The 12,436-nt window shown below is 41.6% G+C and overlaps 1 protein-coding gene across 1 annotated transcript; it reads left to right on the forward strand.

Moving 5' to 3' along the window:
• Window positions 1-3,900: 3,900 nt before the first annotated feature.
• Window positions 3,901-7,901, forward strand: MPC2 (mitochondrial pyruvate carrier 2; the record flags this gene model as incomplete). Its single annotated transcript, XM_010180459.1, has 4 exons — window positions 3,901-3,942; window positions 5,791-5,875; window positions 6,918-7,029; window positions 7,661-7,901. Coding segments are annotated over 4 exons (288 nt in total), but the record flags the coding sequence as incomplete, so codon positions are not given.
• Window positions 7,902-12,436: the final 4,535 nt, after the last annotated feature.

Below are 12,436 nucleotides of genomic sequence, written 5' to 3' on the forward strand. Positions count from 1 at the left end.
AGCGGGATCCGCCAGGGGTGGGAGGGGAGGCGGAATCGGGGCCTCAGAGTCGTTCCTCCGTTACTGTGAGGGATTAACGGGCTCCTGCTCGTTAAGGGAAAAGTTATTTTCTTTTAAAAGCTAAAAAACCAAAAAGCAGACACGGTGCTGATTGTTACTCCCGCCCCCTACAGTGCAGAAGGGTACTCGAGTGTCACTACCGCGTTACCCCACGGTTTGAATGCGAGGAACGGCTGGGCTACCTGATCCTGCCCCAAGGGAGGGTTAGACTGGATACTGGGGACAATCTCTTTACTGAAAGAGTGGTCAAGCACTGGAACAGGCTGCCCAGGGAAGCGGGGGAGTCTCTGTCCCTGGAGATGTTCAAAAAACGTGTAGATGTGGCACTTCAGGACATGATTGAGTGGACATGGGGGTGTACAGTTGACAGAGGCCTTTTCCAACTTTAATGATTCTGTGATCCTAATCTAGGGGATATGATGATTTCCCGAGGGGCCTGAAAGCTTCAGTAGTCACTTCTTTCAAGTGGATGTGCTGAAAAAATAGGGCGGAGCGCTGCAAGGATTTCTGATCTTGAAGTGTACCCTGGTTTAAGCCAAAATTGTGTTTGCTTTATTTTCTTTCTGCCAAATCTGGCACTCCTACCAAAGACAGCTCGTGCCCTTTATGAATGAATTGTTGTTAGGTGAAGGGCTCTTGTGGGAATGGAAGGGCTTGAGTTTCTCTGACATGAGCTACCCTTACCTGACCTAAAGCTTCCCTTTACTTGAGCAAACATGGGGTTTTGTGTTACTGGGGAAAAACCTCTTGTAAAATGATCTGCTTCGGTGCCATTTACGTGATGTTTGTCATGTAAACAAATTGGATAGGGTAGTTGAAACGAGTACTTGATAAAATCCTAAAATTCCATAGGCTGCTGTCTGCTGTTTTGTTTCGGTGTGATACGCATCCTTGACTCTTCACCTACCTGGAATATGCACTGTGAAAGTGGACTTTAGTTTTCAGTCAGTTGCTCCATCCTCCTGTAATGGTCCTCTCTTGCAATGAAAGTTGTTGCTTTAAAGAAATCAGAATTAAAAAGTGAAAAATAGAGTTATCATCTGTACTGAATTCACTGGACCAATGTAAACACTTTAACATTAATATAATTCTTTTATATAAAGAGCCAGTATGCCCAGCACTTCCATTGTAAAGGAACAAGCAGATATCAGAACTGACCCTCTGCTGCTTCTGTTTCAGCCTTGAATGTCTTGAAGGTGGGTTTGTGAGAAAGTTGTGCAATAGATGTCACTCTTCTGCAAACAAGTAGGTTAAAAATAATATATGACACTTATATTCCTAAATTAGAGTAGAAACTTAGATATCACCAGAGGTAAAATGTGAGGAATATAAGTGTCTCTCTACCATGAAATTGTCAATCACTTTTAAGAAATGAAGAACAATGCTTACTTCTTTTCTGGGACAAAGAAAGTTTCCAGTAAAATCATAGATGCTTGGTCTGAAAAGCTGTTTCTTTGGCTCGTGTTGCACAGAGCAAGGCTGCTGGAGGACAACAAAGGGCCTGGGGTACAGCCACCAACCCCCCTGGCTGCCACAGAGTGGGGAACATTGCTCTTGGCAGCCATGGGGAAGCGTGGGCTGAGCTTGTACTCCTTCTCCTTTGGCATCTTTGGTTTGCTTTGCCTGGTTAAACTAAACTCTGCAGGACAAAGACTTCTTACATTCAATAGAAGTCATCAGTTCTATAAACTGGGCACAGAGGTGGATATCCAAATTAGCCTCTGGTATGTCCCTGCTCTGATGTGCTGCTGTCAAATTCATCCTTGACAAATTCTGGGTGCCAGGATCTGGGAAGAGCTTGTCCTGGCTGGGTGCTTCCTGGCATCCCTCCCAGAGAAGTCTCCTGCTTATGGCGTTTGACATGTTCCCTTATAACAAGCTTGGCTTGGTACCTTAATTGTCTTCAGTTGTTTCTGACTTTTGTAGCCAGCAGTTTTAAATTATCAAGTTACCTGTTATTAATAAAAATCAATGTCAGCCTTCTTGAAAACCTTCCTAGTTGTTTAGGGAGTGTCGATTTAATAATTTATACTTACCCCACATTCTCCAGTACTCCAAATCTGAATTTGTGTTTTAGAAGAAAATAGCTGATAGTAATTAAAGCTACTTCTGTGGGCCATCTGTGAGACTGATTTATAAAGAGCTATACTTGCAGCCTGTTACTGAAATGCTAAGTAGCTGCCTAAGAGAACAGCAACTGAAGTTTATATTTCTAAAGGATGAATACTGAGCTGTATTTATTCAGCAATACTAGACAGTTTTAGTGGCTGCACAACTCCATGCATCCTAAAAAAATATAAATCCTGTGAAGGTAGAAACATTCAGTTATCCAAGCAAAAAGTAATGTGCTAGTAGATATTAACTGCAGTTTGAAACTTGATGACTGTCACGAGCAGCCTGGGTCTGAGAGGGCTTCACGTGAAGCTGCCATGCCAGTTTTTGCTGCTTTCTGTCCTGCAGTTGCCTTGCCCTTATATAGGACTTAGTTGGCTTTAAGGTGATGGAGCAACTGATACTTGTAACAATTAGTCTTGTCCCCCAAATTATGAGCTGCTTCACAGGTGCTTGCTGTAGAAACCTGATGGTTAATTTTCCCCAAGTCATAGTTTTAAACCTGAGGGTGCTTGAAACAGGGAATATAAATAGTTACTGCAAGGCCTTTTTAAGGCTGAATTGTTAGTGAAAAATTAGCTCACCTAAACACTAGGGCTTTGGTTGCTTGCTTTTTATTATTAATATTTTAAAACTGGACTCATAATATGTAACATATTACAGTGGAAACTTGGCTTCATCTTGTATGTTATCAGAATGCTGAGCAGTGGCCTGGCCAGACCTAAAACTTGATGTGTTTTGATGAAATGGGAACCAGTGTCCTCACTGTCTCCCAGTGCTGTGGGTTGAGACTTTGGATCATGGTCTCTCTTGGAAGACTTTGAGCGGTAGTCCTAGATTAATGATTTATGGTATGGTTGGCAATCTGCACCTTGTAGGTGTGGCATTACAATACTTAGTTTTAACCAACCAGTTGCCATTTTAGCACTGCTGTAAAATACATGTATTTGTAAGAAGGTCGTTTTGCCCCCCAGATCCCATTACATTGACTTTTCTCCCTTCCTTCTGTAGATTGGCACCTCTTTCCCCATAATCCACTTTTGCCTACTGGTAGATAACTGGGGTGTGGGGCTGACTGGGTGGGAAGCATTGCTTCTGCTAGAAAGATGTGGTTATTCAGAGTTGCAGATTAGAGGTGAATGAGGATGCCTTCCTTGTGACATTTACTGTTACTTATGTTAGCAATTTCTCCTTTCATGCCAACCATCTAGTGCTGCTGCACAGCTTGTCTTCTGCAGCATCAATGGATGGGCTGTGATTTGGGAAGGGAAGGAGGGGCTGACTTGTTACAGTACCAGTAATAAAATAATTTGGGGTTTTAGTTTACACGATTAAGTTCAGAAAGATTTCATATCCTAATTCTGTTAGTCCAGCTGTGCAGTAGCTTTTGATCATTGTATAGAGACTGCCTTCACTATTCCTAGGCTTTATCTTAACTTTTCTCATTATAAATGCATTTTGTCTGCTTCAGTGTCCCTGTTTGCTTAAAAAATGGAAATAAAAAATCCTACTTATCTGTTGCAGAAATGTGTGGGCTGATTACACCACTGAAGGCTGATGCACTGAGTTGATGAGTAGTAGTAGGTGATAGAACTTGTGCAGTAGTAGAAACTTTGCATTATTTTAAATGAACCAAAACAAAACCAAAACTCACTGTGGGTATTAAAACAGCCACACCTCACTGAATAATTCTAACTTCTCTTCTTTTCCCCTCCCCCTTCCCCCTCAGGTCCCAAAACAGTCTTTTTCTGGGCACCTATTATGAAATGGGTAAGTATAACATGCCAGTTTGTGTCTGGATGTCAATCAGAGGGCAATTGGCAGTGACCCATTGAGCAAGCAGTTGTTTCCCAGCAGATATCCGAGCCTGCAGAAAGATTTAATACTGAGGCTCTAATTTTTATTATGCAGGGAGGAACAAAATCAGCCTTAACAATGTATGGCACAACATGCAGGGGATACAGCAGGGGAAAAATGCTTTGTGGAAAAGTTGTACTCCTTGCTGAAAGTTTCACAAAAGTTTTCTCTTGTGAAACACTAACTAGCTGTTGCTCAAGGTAGGCATGAGCTGGCACATCATTCAAAACTCTGAATGCATATATTTCTTTTGAGACTGAGGAATTAGAAAAGTATAGGAAGCCAATGGAAGGAAGCCAATTCCTAAGCCTCAAAGTTTGGGGGTGGGTTAAAGAGTGTCAGAGTGCAAGGTAATCCTGAGAAAACACGAGCAGCCACTGCCTACAAAAGGAAAAAGCCAACTGCTGTTTCGGGTACCAGCAGCTCTCTGCTTCCTGTGCAGCTCTGCCTGCCACTTGGTTACACACCTTGGCTATGTTTGTGCACAGGTGAAGTATGTCTCTTCCTAATTCACTGCACTCCTCCTAGTTGTTGTATTGGTACAGATAAAATAAATCAGCTCTCAAATCATAAAGCTGTTTGATCTCCTTGTTTGATAACAAGCAAGGATGTAACCTGCTCTTATTGCCAGGTGCGTCCTAAGTTTGCTGTTGTGAATCGCAACTTTTTATAGCCCACGGGCCATGTATTATGCTCTAAGCTGTAGCATGGTTTCCTTGTCAGTCTAAACGAGAGCTGCAGTATCTGCTTAACCTTCCCCTTTCAAAGGGGCTCTCGAGCCTGAGCCTGCGGGCAACTCTTCTGAGCAGGCTGCAGTTGAGTGCTGCTGTAACAAGAGAGCTCATGCACAGATGGTTTTTCTTTTGTGAACATGCAGAAAGACCTCTCTAAGCTCACAGGGAAGTTAAAATGAGTTTCCCCCTACGTGGCAAAGGCACATTTACTGCAGCTGCCCAAGTGTGCTGGAAGTCCATACCTCCGATGCACCTCTGCAGCAATACCAGTCCCACAGGTGAGGCAGCACACGGAAGTCTGCCCTTGAAAAATGGTTTCTTGATTGGAACCAAAGGAGTCCTTAGTGGCAGTCAGTGAATTAAGTGTGTTAGGACTCTTGAATTTGTGAGATTTGAGGGTTTTTGTTTTGTTTTGTAATTCTTGTAACATGAACATGAAATTGTATTTCCAGTAGAGGGCAATAACACAACAAAACAAATCAAGCAGCGTGTTTGCTGGTAATGTTGCCAAGTGGATCAGCCAAGCCATTCCTTGCTTCATCTGGAATTTTTCTACTTTTGCTGAAATTATATTAAAAAAGAATCACTTCTACCTCCTCAGATGAAGCTGAGTGAAGGCTCTTTGGTGTCACACGTGCATCTTTACCAGCAGTATCTTAGCTTAAGCTTTAGGAAGAAGAGCCTTATTTAGATATGCTTCTGCTGGTTGCATGAAAACCAGTTTGTTTTTCAGCTGCCTTCTTAAGCAGCTGTATTTAAATTAACCTTGGTCTTAAACTAATACAGATTTGCCACTGCCTGGGATTTTATTGCAAGCCCCATAACTGTGTTGTTCCTGCCCCAAGGGACTAGAAGTGGATGGTGTGTCTGAGAGTCTAAGTACTCTGCTCATATAATGCATCCCATTTCCTGCATAATGCATATAGAATAAGCACTGAGCTGTGAAGCAACTTCTTCTCGAAAAGCGTTTGATCTGTTATAGGAGGTTCTGGCTCTGGGCTGGTGCTCATTGGATTTCTCTTTCCAGGGTTTGGTATGTGCTGGAATGGCTGATATGGCCAGACCAGCAGAAAAGCTCAGCACAGCACAGTCTGCAGTACTAATGGCCACAGGTAAAGCCAAAGTTACTCCATGCTTTTACACAGCATTCTCTTTAAAACTTTATCTCTTTACAAATTCTCCAGCAGTACTAATCCACTTCTACAGAAAAGTCTTACCTGCTACCTCTCACTATTGTTATTTCATAATTCTAGGACAGACCTATACTTGTTATAAAATCTGTAAGAGTTCTGTGATTGTGTAACAGTTTTCTGCCTGTGTCTTAATTTGGAATTGTCCAGAGCAAGTTGTTATGAGTTAGGATACGAGTTTCATCCCTTAAGTTACAAGGATACCACTCATTCCACTAAGTGACCTCTTTTGCTTCAGGTCAAGTAATTTTGAAATCAATCCAGGATATAGTGCCTTTTTTAGAACAGACTTTGAGGGATTAAACAGTGGTAGGGTAGTTACGCTAACATAACTGGAAAGAATTCCCATGTGTTGAAAGAACTTGGAAGCAGCAGTACACAGACTGCTGCACTGCTGTCTGCCACGAATTTTCATAGGGGCAGAAACAGTATTCCATACTCGAGGTGTTCTACCAGATCTTGTCAGGGACAGGACTAGTGGCAGCTAAAGCTGAAAACCAAAATTACAGCTGCCACCTTCTTCCTTCTCCAGACTTTGTATTTGACACAGTGCTGCGCATCTCCCATTATAGGTAAACCATTCTCGACTGGTAGATTTTGTAATCTCTAAGCTGGTGCAGCAAGGTGGATATACTACAGCGAAATGCCACTACCCTGCAAATGTGCTGGAGAATTAAGGTTTAGACTGCTGTATAGTACAGAGGATCTTTGTTTGATATTAAGACTGTGATTGACCTTATTGTGTAGTTAGTTTGGAAGAATGCAATACGTACCCATAGCTGTCCCACTGGCACTTGATGCGCTTCTGAGAAAGTGCTAGTTATAAGAAAAGCAGTTGTCTAACGTGAAGTTGTAAAACTTGTTTACTTAAACTGGCCCATGATTCTGTCTCCAGACTTAGGGGAATGTCTGAGTATTTCACTTTAAAGACTTAACTTCTTTAAACTTTTCCTTTCATTCACAGGCCTTATTTGGTCAAGGTACTCTCTAGTTATTATTCCTAAAAACTGGAGTCTGTTTGCTGTGAACTTCTTTGTTGGCTGTGCAGGTGGCTCTCAACTCTTCCGAATATGGAGGTATGTATTAAGAAGGGCTACTCTCCACACGATAACTAAGCGTTCACACCACCTAATCTTAACCAGGAAGTTATAAATTCTGCCAGCCTTAATGTCAGTGCAACAGGCAGGAGGAACTGACCAATTAATTAAACATTGCAGAACTTTTTTGCTACATAGTAAACCTTTAAATATTTTCCATATAGGTAGAGCATGTTTTAGGGAATGGTCTATGTAAGCTGTAGTTTCTGGGCCTAAGGAATTCTTTAAAAGCTGTAGGTCTGACTGACAAACAGCCTAGGCTTTTTCCTCCTCATAAGCTTTGCACTTCCATCAGCTTTCAGTGTTGAATTGTGTCAGTTCCAGCTGGATCAAAGGGTTCTTAAGCAGAACAGCAGTTTAAAAAGTATTTATTTATTTCTTGGGGGAAAATCTGGAGTTCTGTGGCTTCAGTACTGACCAGGAATGAGGCAAACTGAACAACTCATTTGAAATTTCTTCCTTCTTCTGTTGAACTAAACTATGCTATCCTGAATTTCCACCTTTAAGTCCATTGTAATTTTATTCCTCCTGTTCTGAACAGATTGTTATTATGACTGGTGGTCTATTCTTAGTCTGTGCTTTTTTCTTTTTTTTTTTTTCCCACCTATAGGTATAATCAGGAGCTAAAAGCAAAACAACAAGAGCAGCTGCAGCAATGAGATGCTTAACCCAAGAGGTCAAATCCAACAACGCACAAACCCTTCCCCATGGGACCTAGCTTCACTAATTTTAATGTTTTTTTCCTGTGAGAAAATGAAAGAGGAAATCTAAATGTCTAGAGAGAAAGTGTTTTCTAAGTGCAAATAACAGAGTACCTCCATACATTTAAATAAAGTGCAACCTTTTAAATTGAAGTAAAATTGTGTGCCTTGTATTATCTCTTTAAAAGAATCTGATTGTGGATTGTGCCTAGAATGAGTTGCTGGGTGTCACTTTATCTGACTGCTGAAGCGTGCCGGGAGTGACATGGTACTGCTGACAGTCAGCCAGAACCCCAGACTGAAGTAATCTTCTTTCCTGACGTGGGCAGACCTGGGTGGGGTTTTACCCTACTTTGAGTAACCAGCAACAGTAGCATTTGCATTTCATTCCCTGATGCACTTCCCTGGTAGGGTAAGGATATTCTTTTCAGCTTTATCTTCATTTGTTTCCCAGGCACCACTGTCTTTAACAAGAGGAGGGCAAACTAGTATGTGCCACTGGTGGTTTAGCTTCTGTCATCCTTTACAACTAGAGGCAGGAAATGGGTGGATTTAAGTACCTGGTTCTTGGGAGTGTGAAAAATAAACAGCCAAAACTTCTATTACTCACTTTTCACCCCCTCCTTAAGAACATACAGATTTCTTGTGAAGGTGTGCACTCGAGAAACATGTACCTGTCAGTTCTCCAAAGCTTTGGAGGGAGTGGTCTCTTCCCATCTGTGGCATGTTTGTGAATAAACACTGAAGCCTTCCTTGAAAGCCAACATCTCTCCCTACTTACCCTCCTGTAAAGAGGAAAAATGTGCCGCTGTAAAACAGCTTCTCAGCAAAGGCTTTACATTACACTGCAAAAGCTCATCTATTACTGAGAAGTCCAAGGCAATCATGCTGACAACACAGCATCAATGAACTTCTCTGGCAGGTTCTCTGAGACCTCTTCCACTGAAGCTAGGAGTCAGTGCCAGAGCTCAGGAATTTATATCCATGAGAAAAAGGTAACTGTGAAACAGACATGCTTCTTCAGGGTCCAAGCTTTCAGGAAAATGAAGGCCTCAAAACACTGGAGTTTCAGAAAGCCCTATTAGTAAGTCTCTCTCCACCCCTACTTTTCCCCAATCCCTTGTGAGTTATCACTCTGGCACAGCAAGGTTGGAGAGGAAAGGAAACCATTGGATAGTTACAACGTCTAGAGCATCTTGTTGTGGCACTGATGTCCCCTCCTTTGTCATCCAGTGTATAATGTCATATTATCATGTGCAAAGTACTTGTGCAGGATAATTTAAGGAAAGCATTTTCCATTCTTACAAGACATGCACCTGATAATCTGTCAGCTCTCCTTTTCCAGTGGATGTCCTGCCATGAAGTTATTTCTGTCCTTGTGTGTTCTGCTACAGTTTCACTTGCATTTCTTAGTTCTCCTAGCTGAAGCGGTAACATCAGTTCAGATGGTGAACTCTTCAGCTGTGTTTGCTGAGACTGCAGTGACTGAAGAACATTGCCAGAAAGAGGGATGGTGTATTTCAGTCCCCCTCCCCATCTCTAACCAGATAAGACTCGTCAGAAAACCAGTAATGGGAAAAAAAAAGTGTATTAAAATATTCACAAGATTACAATAGAAAACATGAAAGTCCATTCAAGAAAAAATATCCAAGATAACTGTTTCCAGACGAATCTGTAAAAGCAAAAGCACAAACAGTTGGTACACTGGCTCTCCGTGGAATCAGGCCATGCAATGCATGCCTAGCTCCCTCACACAGATTATACACCTGTCTCACAGGTGTTTGTCCTCTTGCATACCTCCAAGACAGAGGTGTACAAAAGGAAAGTACCCAGTCTATGTTTCCAGTTACATTTGCCACATAAAACCAGCTGGCATTGCAGGGAGACAGAAAAGATTGCACAGCTCACTGACCTCCAAAGGCATTGAACTTACATTTTAGAGCACAAAAATACCTTTAAATGAAAGGGCTTATTAGGGCAGTGAAGAGAAAGGAAAGAGAAGCCTCAAGAAGAGTATAATTGCTGAGCATAGTTAATATGGTTTTGTAGTCTCCCATATAAAAATGTTACCTAAATACTAGCACCACAGGAGTGTGGCCACAGCCCAGACGTCTTACCCACCTCCGCTTTGATGGTTTTAAAGAGCAAGTATTTCTATCACCTATTATACAATAAGAACATTTTGTATTTGAGGTCCTAGGTAGATACATCAATAATGTAAAATTCCAAGACAAGTTTTCAATATAGAGTGAAGGTGTTTTGGTTATAAATCAAACAGCCCACACTTGACCTCTATGAATCCACTCTAAGCCAATGGCAGCTTCTAAGTTGCATATACACATTTACTGCAGTTACAAGACAGATGATGGTTCATGTCTTTTGAAGTTACCTAAACAGTTCTCATGGGTTTAAAAAAGTAAAAAACCTAATTCCAGTTCTTCTAGTCACAAATTGAAATACCACTAAAGCTTTGAGAGAAAACAGAACCCTACGGGTCTCTGGTTACAAATGACACATAACTCAATTAGTTACAGGGACATATTTGCTGCCCTGTAATGACTCTTGATGCCATTTCATGCTGACCATCTCCCTCACGGAACAACTGCTGAAGTCAAAAGGGGCAATGGAGATTGGATTTACTAAGTACTGCTACCAATCTACTTAGATTGATTATTTTTAATTATTTGTAATCCTCTTCTCAAAATTAATTTCTGGTAATTAAAAAGTTAGGGAAAATATATCTACTGTTAGTAAAAAGCTAAAACCTTTCTGTTTTGCAGTTCTGTTAAAAACAGGGAAGGTGAATGATGCCATTCATATCCCTGGCTCTAGGGGGTGACAGCTGGCTTAGCTGCCAGAACCCCGGCTAGTGACCCAAAACTGCACTTATGCAATGGGCAGGTAGGTCACTTTTACCCATAAAAGACTCCCCCCCTCCCCCCCTTAGCTGAGAAATGGATTTCAGATTGATCCCACTTTTGTGTGCATGGTGAACAAAAGAGAATTCATTGCAAGTCTTCCATGTCACACAGTCCTTCTCCAGCTCCACTATCCAAGAGCAATAAGCCACATAGCAGTCATTTGCTACTGCCTCAAGGGAGGCTGCCTACCCCTTAGCTGTGCTGCAGCAAGCCTGCCACACAGCACTTCTTTTTAAAATAGATAGTCCTAAAAAGAGCTAGCAGCAGTACTACAAAAGGACAAGGACAACATATTTAGTGTTGTCTCTCTCAAAGAGAATTCCTCAGAGAATTAAGAGACGAGCAGCAGAGTTAAACTTCTGGTCACCGTAATATCAGGATATGATGACCTTGTCTGACTTTAATCTCTGCTTGCTACCCATCGATGAAGTAGAAGTCCTCTGTCTCCTGAGACTTCACTAAGCAAGCCAATTCAGCATCGGTCTCTTTCATCAGCACAGGTTACCGTATCTGATTCAACAAGCTAAGATAACCTGAGGGACAGAAAGTTCACAAGTGTTGTCTCACATTGCCTCAAATTCTTTTGACTTCAACCTGAATAAGTTATTTAACAGCTACATTGTTAATCTTTGCATGACCCAAAAAAAACCCCACAAAAAAAACACAAAAAAAACCACAAAAAAACCTCAACAGCCTTCACTGCAGGGGAATTCAGTCTGAATTCTGCTTTCTAAGGGACTTTTGTTTCTTTCTAAAAAGATGTTTAGCATTTAAAAAAAATACTTCCAAGTTCATTCTGCCTTCACAAAGAGGATCCAAGCAGCCTTGCAATGAGCCTCCTCAGTATAGGCAATATGAACATACCTGTCACCACGCAAAAGCAATGGAAGGAGATGTTTCCTAAAGCTAGCTAGCACCAACTGTGTGTTTCCTAACATTAGCACCAGATCAGTGTGTCTCCTAAAGTTAGCACCAGATCAGCACGTTTCCTAAAGTCAGCACCAACCAAATCAGCGTTTCCTAAAGTCAGCACCAGATCAGGATTGTGCTCAGATTCTCCAGTATATTCCAGCAGGAAAAGAAAAAAAACATTAGTAGCAGACTTAAGAGCCAAGGACAGCCCTATCTTCTCATAGCAGCAAGTTTTTGATTGCTACATTCATCACATTTCTCCCTCTTACTCTAAAATGTCTGGGGAGAAAGACAATGATGCACAGGGATGAACATAGGCAGATCAAATCAAGTTTCTCCATCAACCATGTCAAAAGCATTCATTGCTTACTAAGTGTAAAACAAGTCTCCTCCTCTGGAGACACTCAAAACCTGCCTGGAAGTGTTCCTATGTGATCCTGCTCTGGCAGGGGGGTTGGACTGGATGATCTTCAGAGGTCTCTTCCAACCCCTACCATTCTGTGATTCTGCGAAATGTTGGGAAGTAACAGCCTACTAGATAAGGAAAGCAGCAAGATTCATCCTGATCTTAAGGAGGCTTCCAACAAAGGCAGGTGTTGTCAGGGAACCAGTGAAGTCTGGTCCTGAAGAAGGAATATAGTGTTGGCACACTCAGCTGTGTTCAGAAAATAAAATACTGTACACAAAATAAAGTTGCACTGTCATATTTAAAGGATTATCTAATGTGGTTCTGAAAGGGTCTGCCATGGGCATGAAAGTATTTTTCATTTACTTGATGTTACAGTGGAAAGTAGGCTTCAGTTTGCAAATATCAAGCTAATAGTGTTGCAAGCTCACTGGGACAGGATGAGA

This window comes from Mesitornis unicolor, unplaced genomic scaffold, assembly GCF_000695765.1.
Source record: "Mesitornis unicolor isolate BGI_N332 unplaced genomic scaffold, ASM69576v1 scaffold12763, whole genome shotgun sequence".
NCBI classification, from domain to species: domain Eukaryota; kingdom Metazoa; phylum Chordata; class Aves; order Mesitornithiformes; family Mesitornithidae; genus Mesitornis; species Mesitornis unicolor.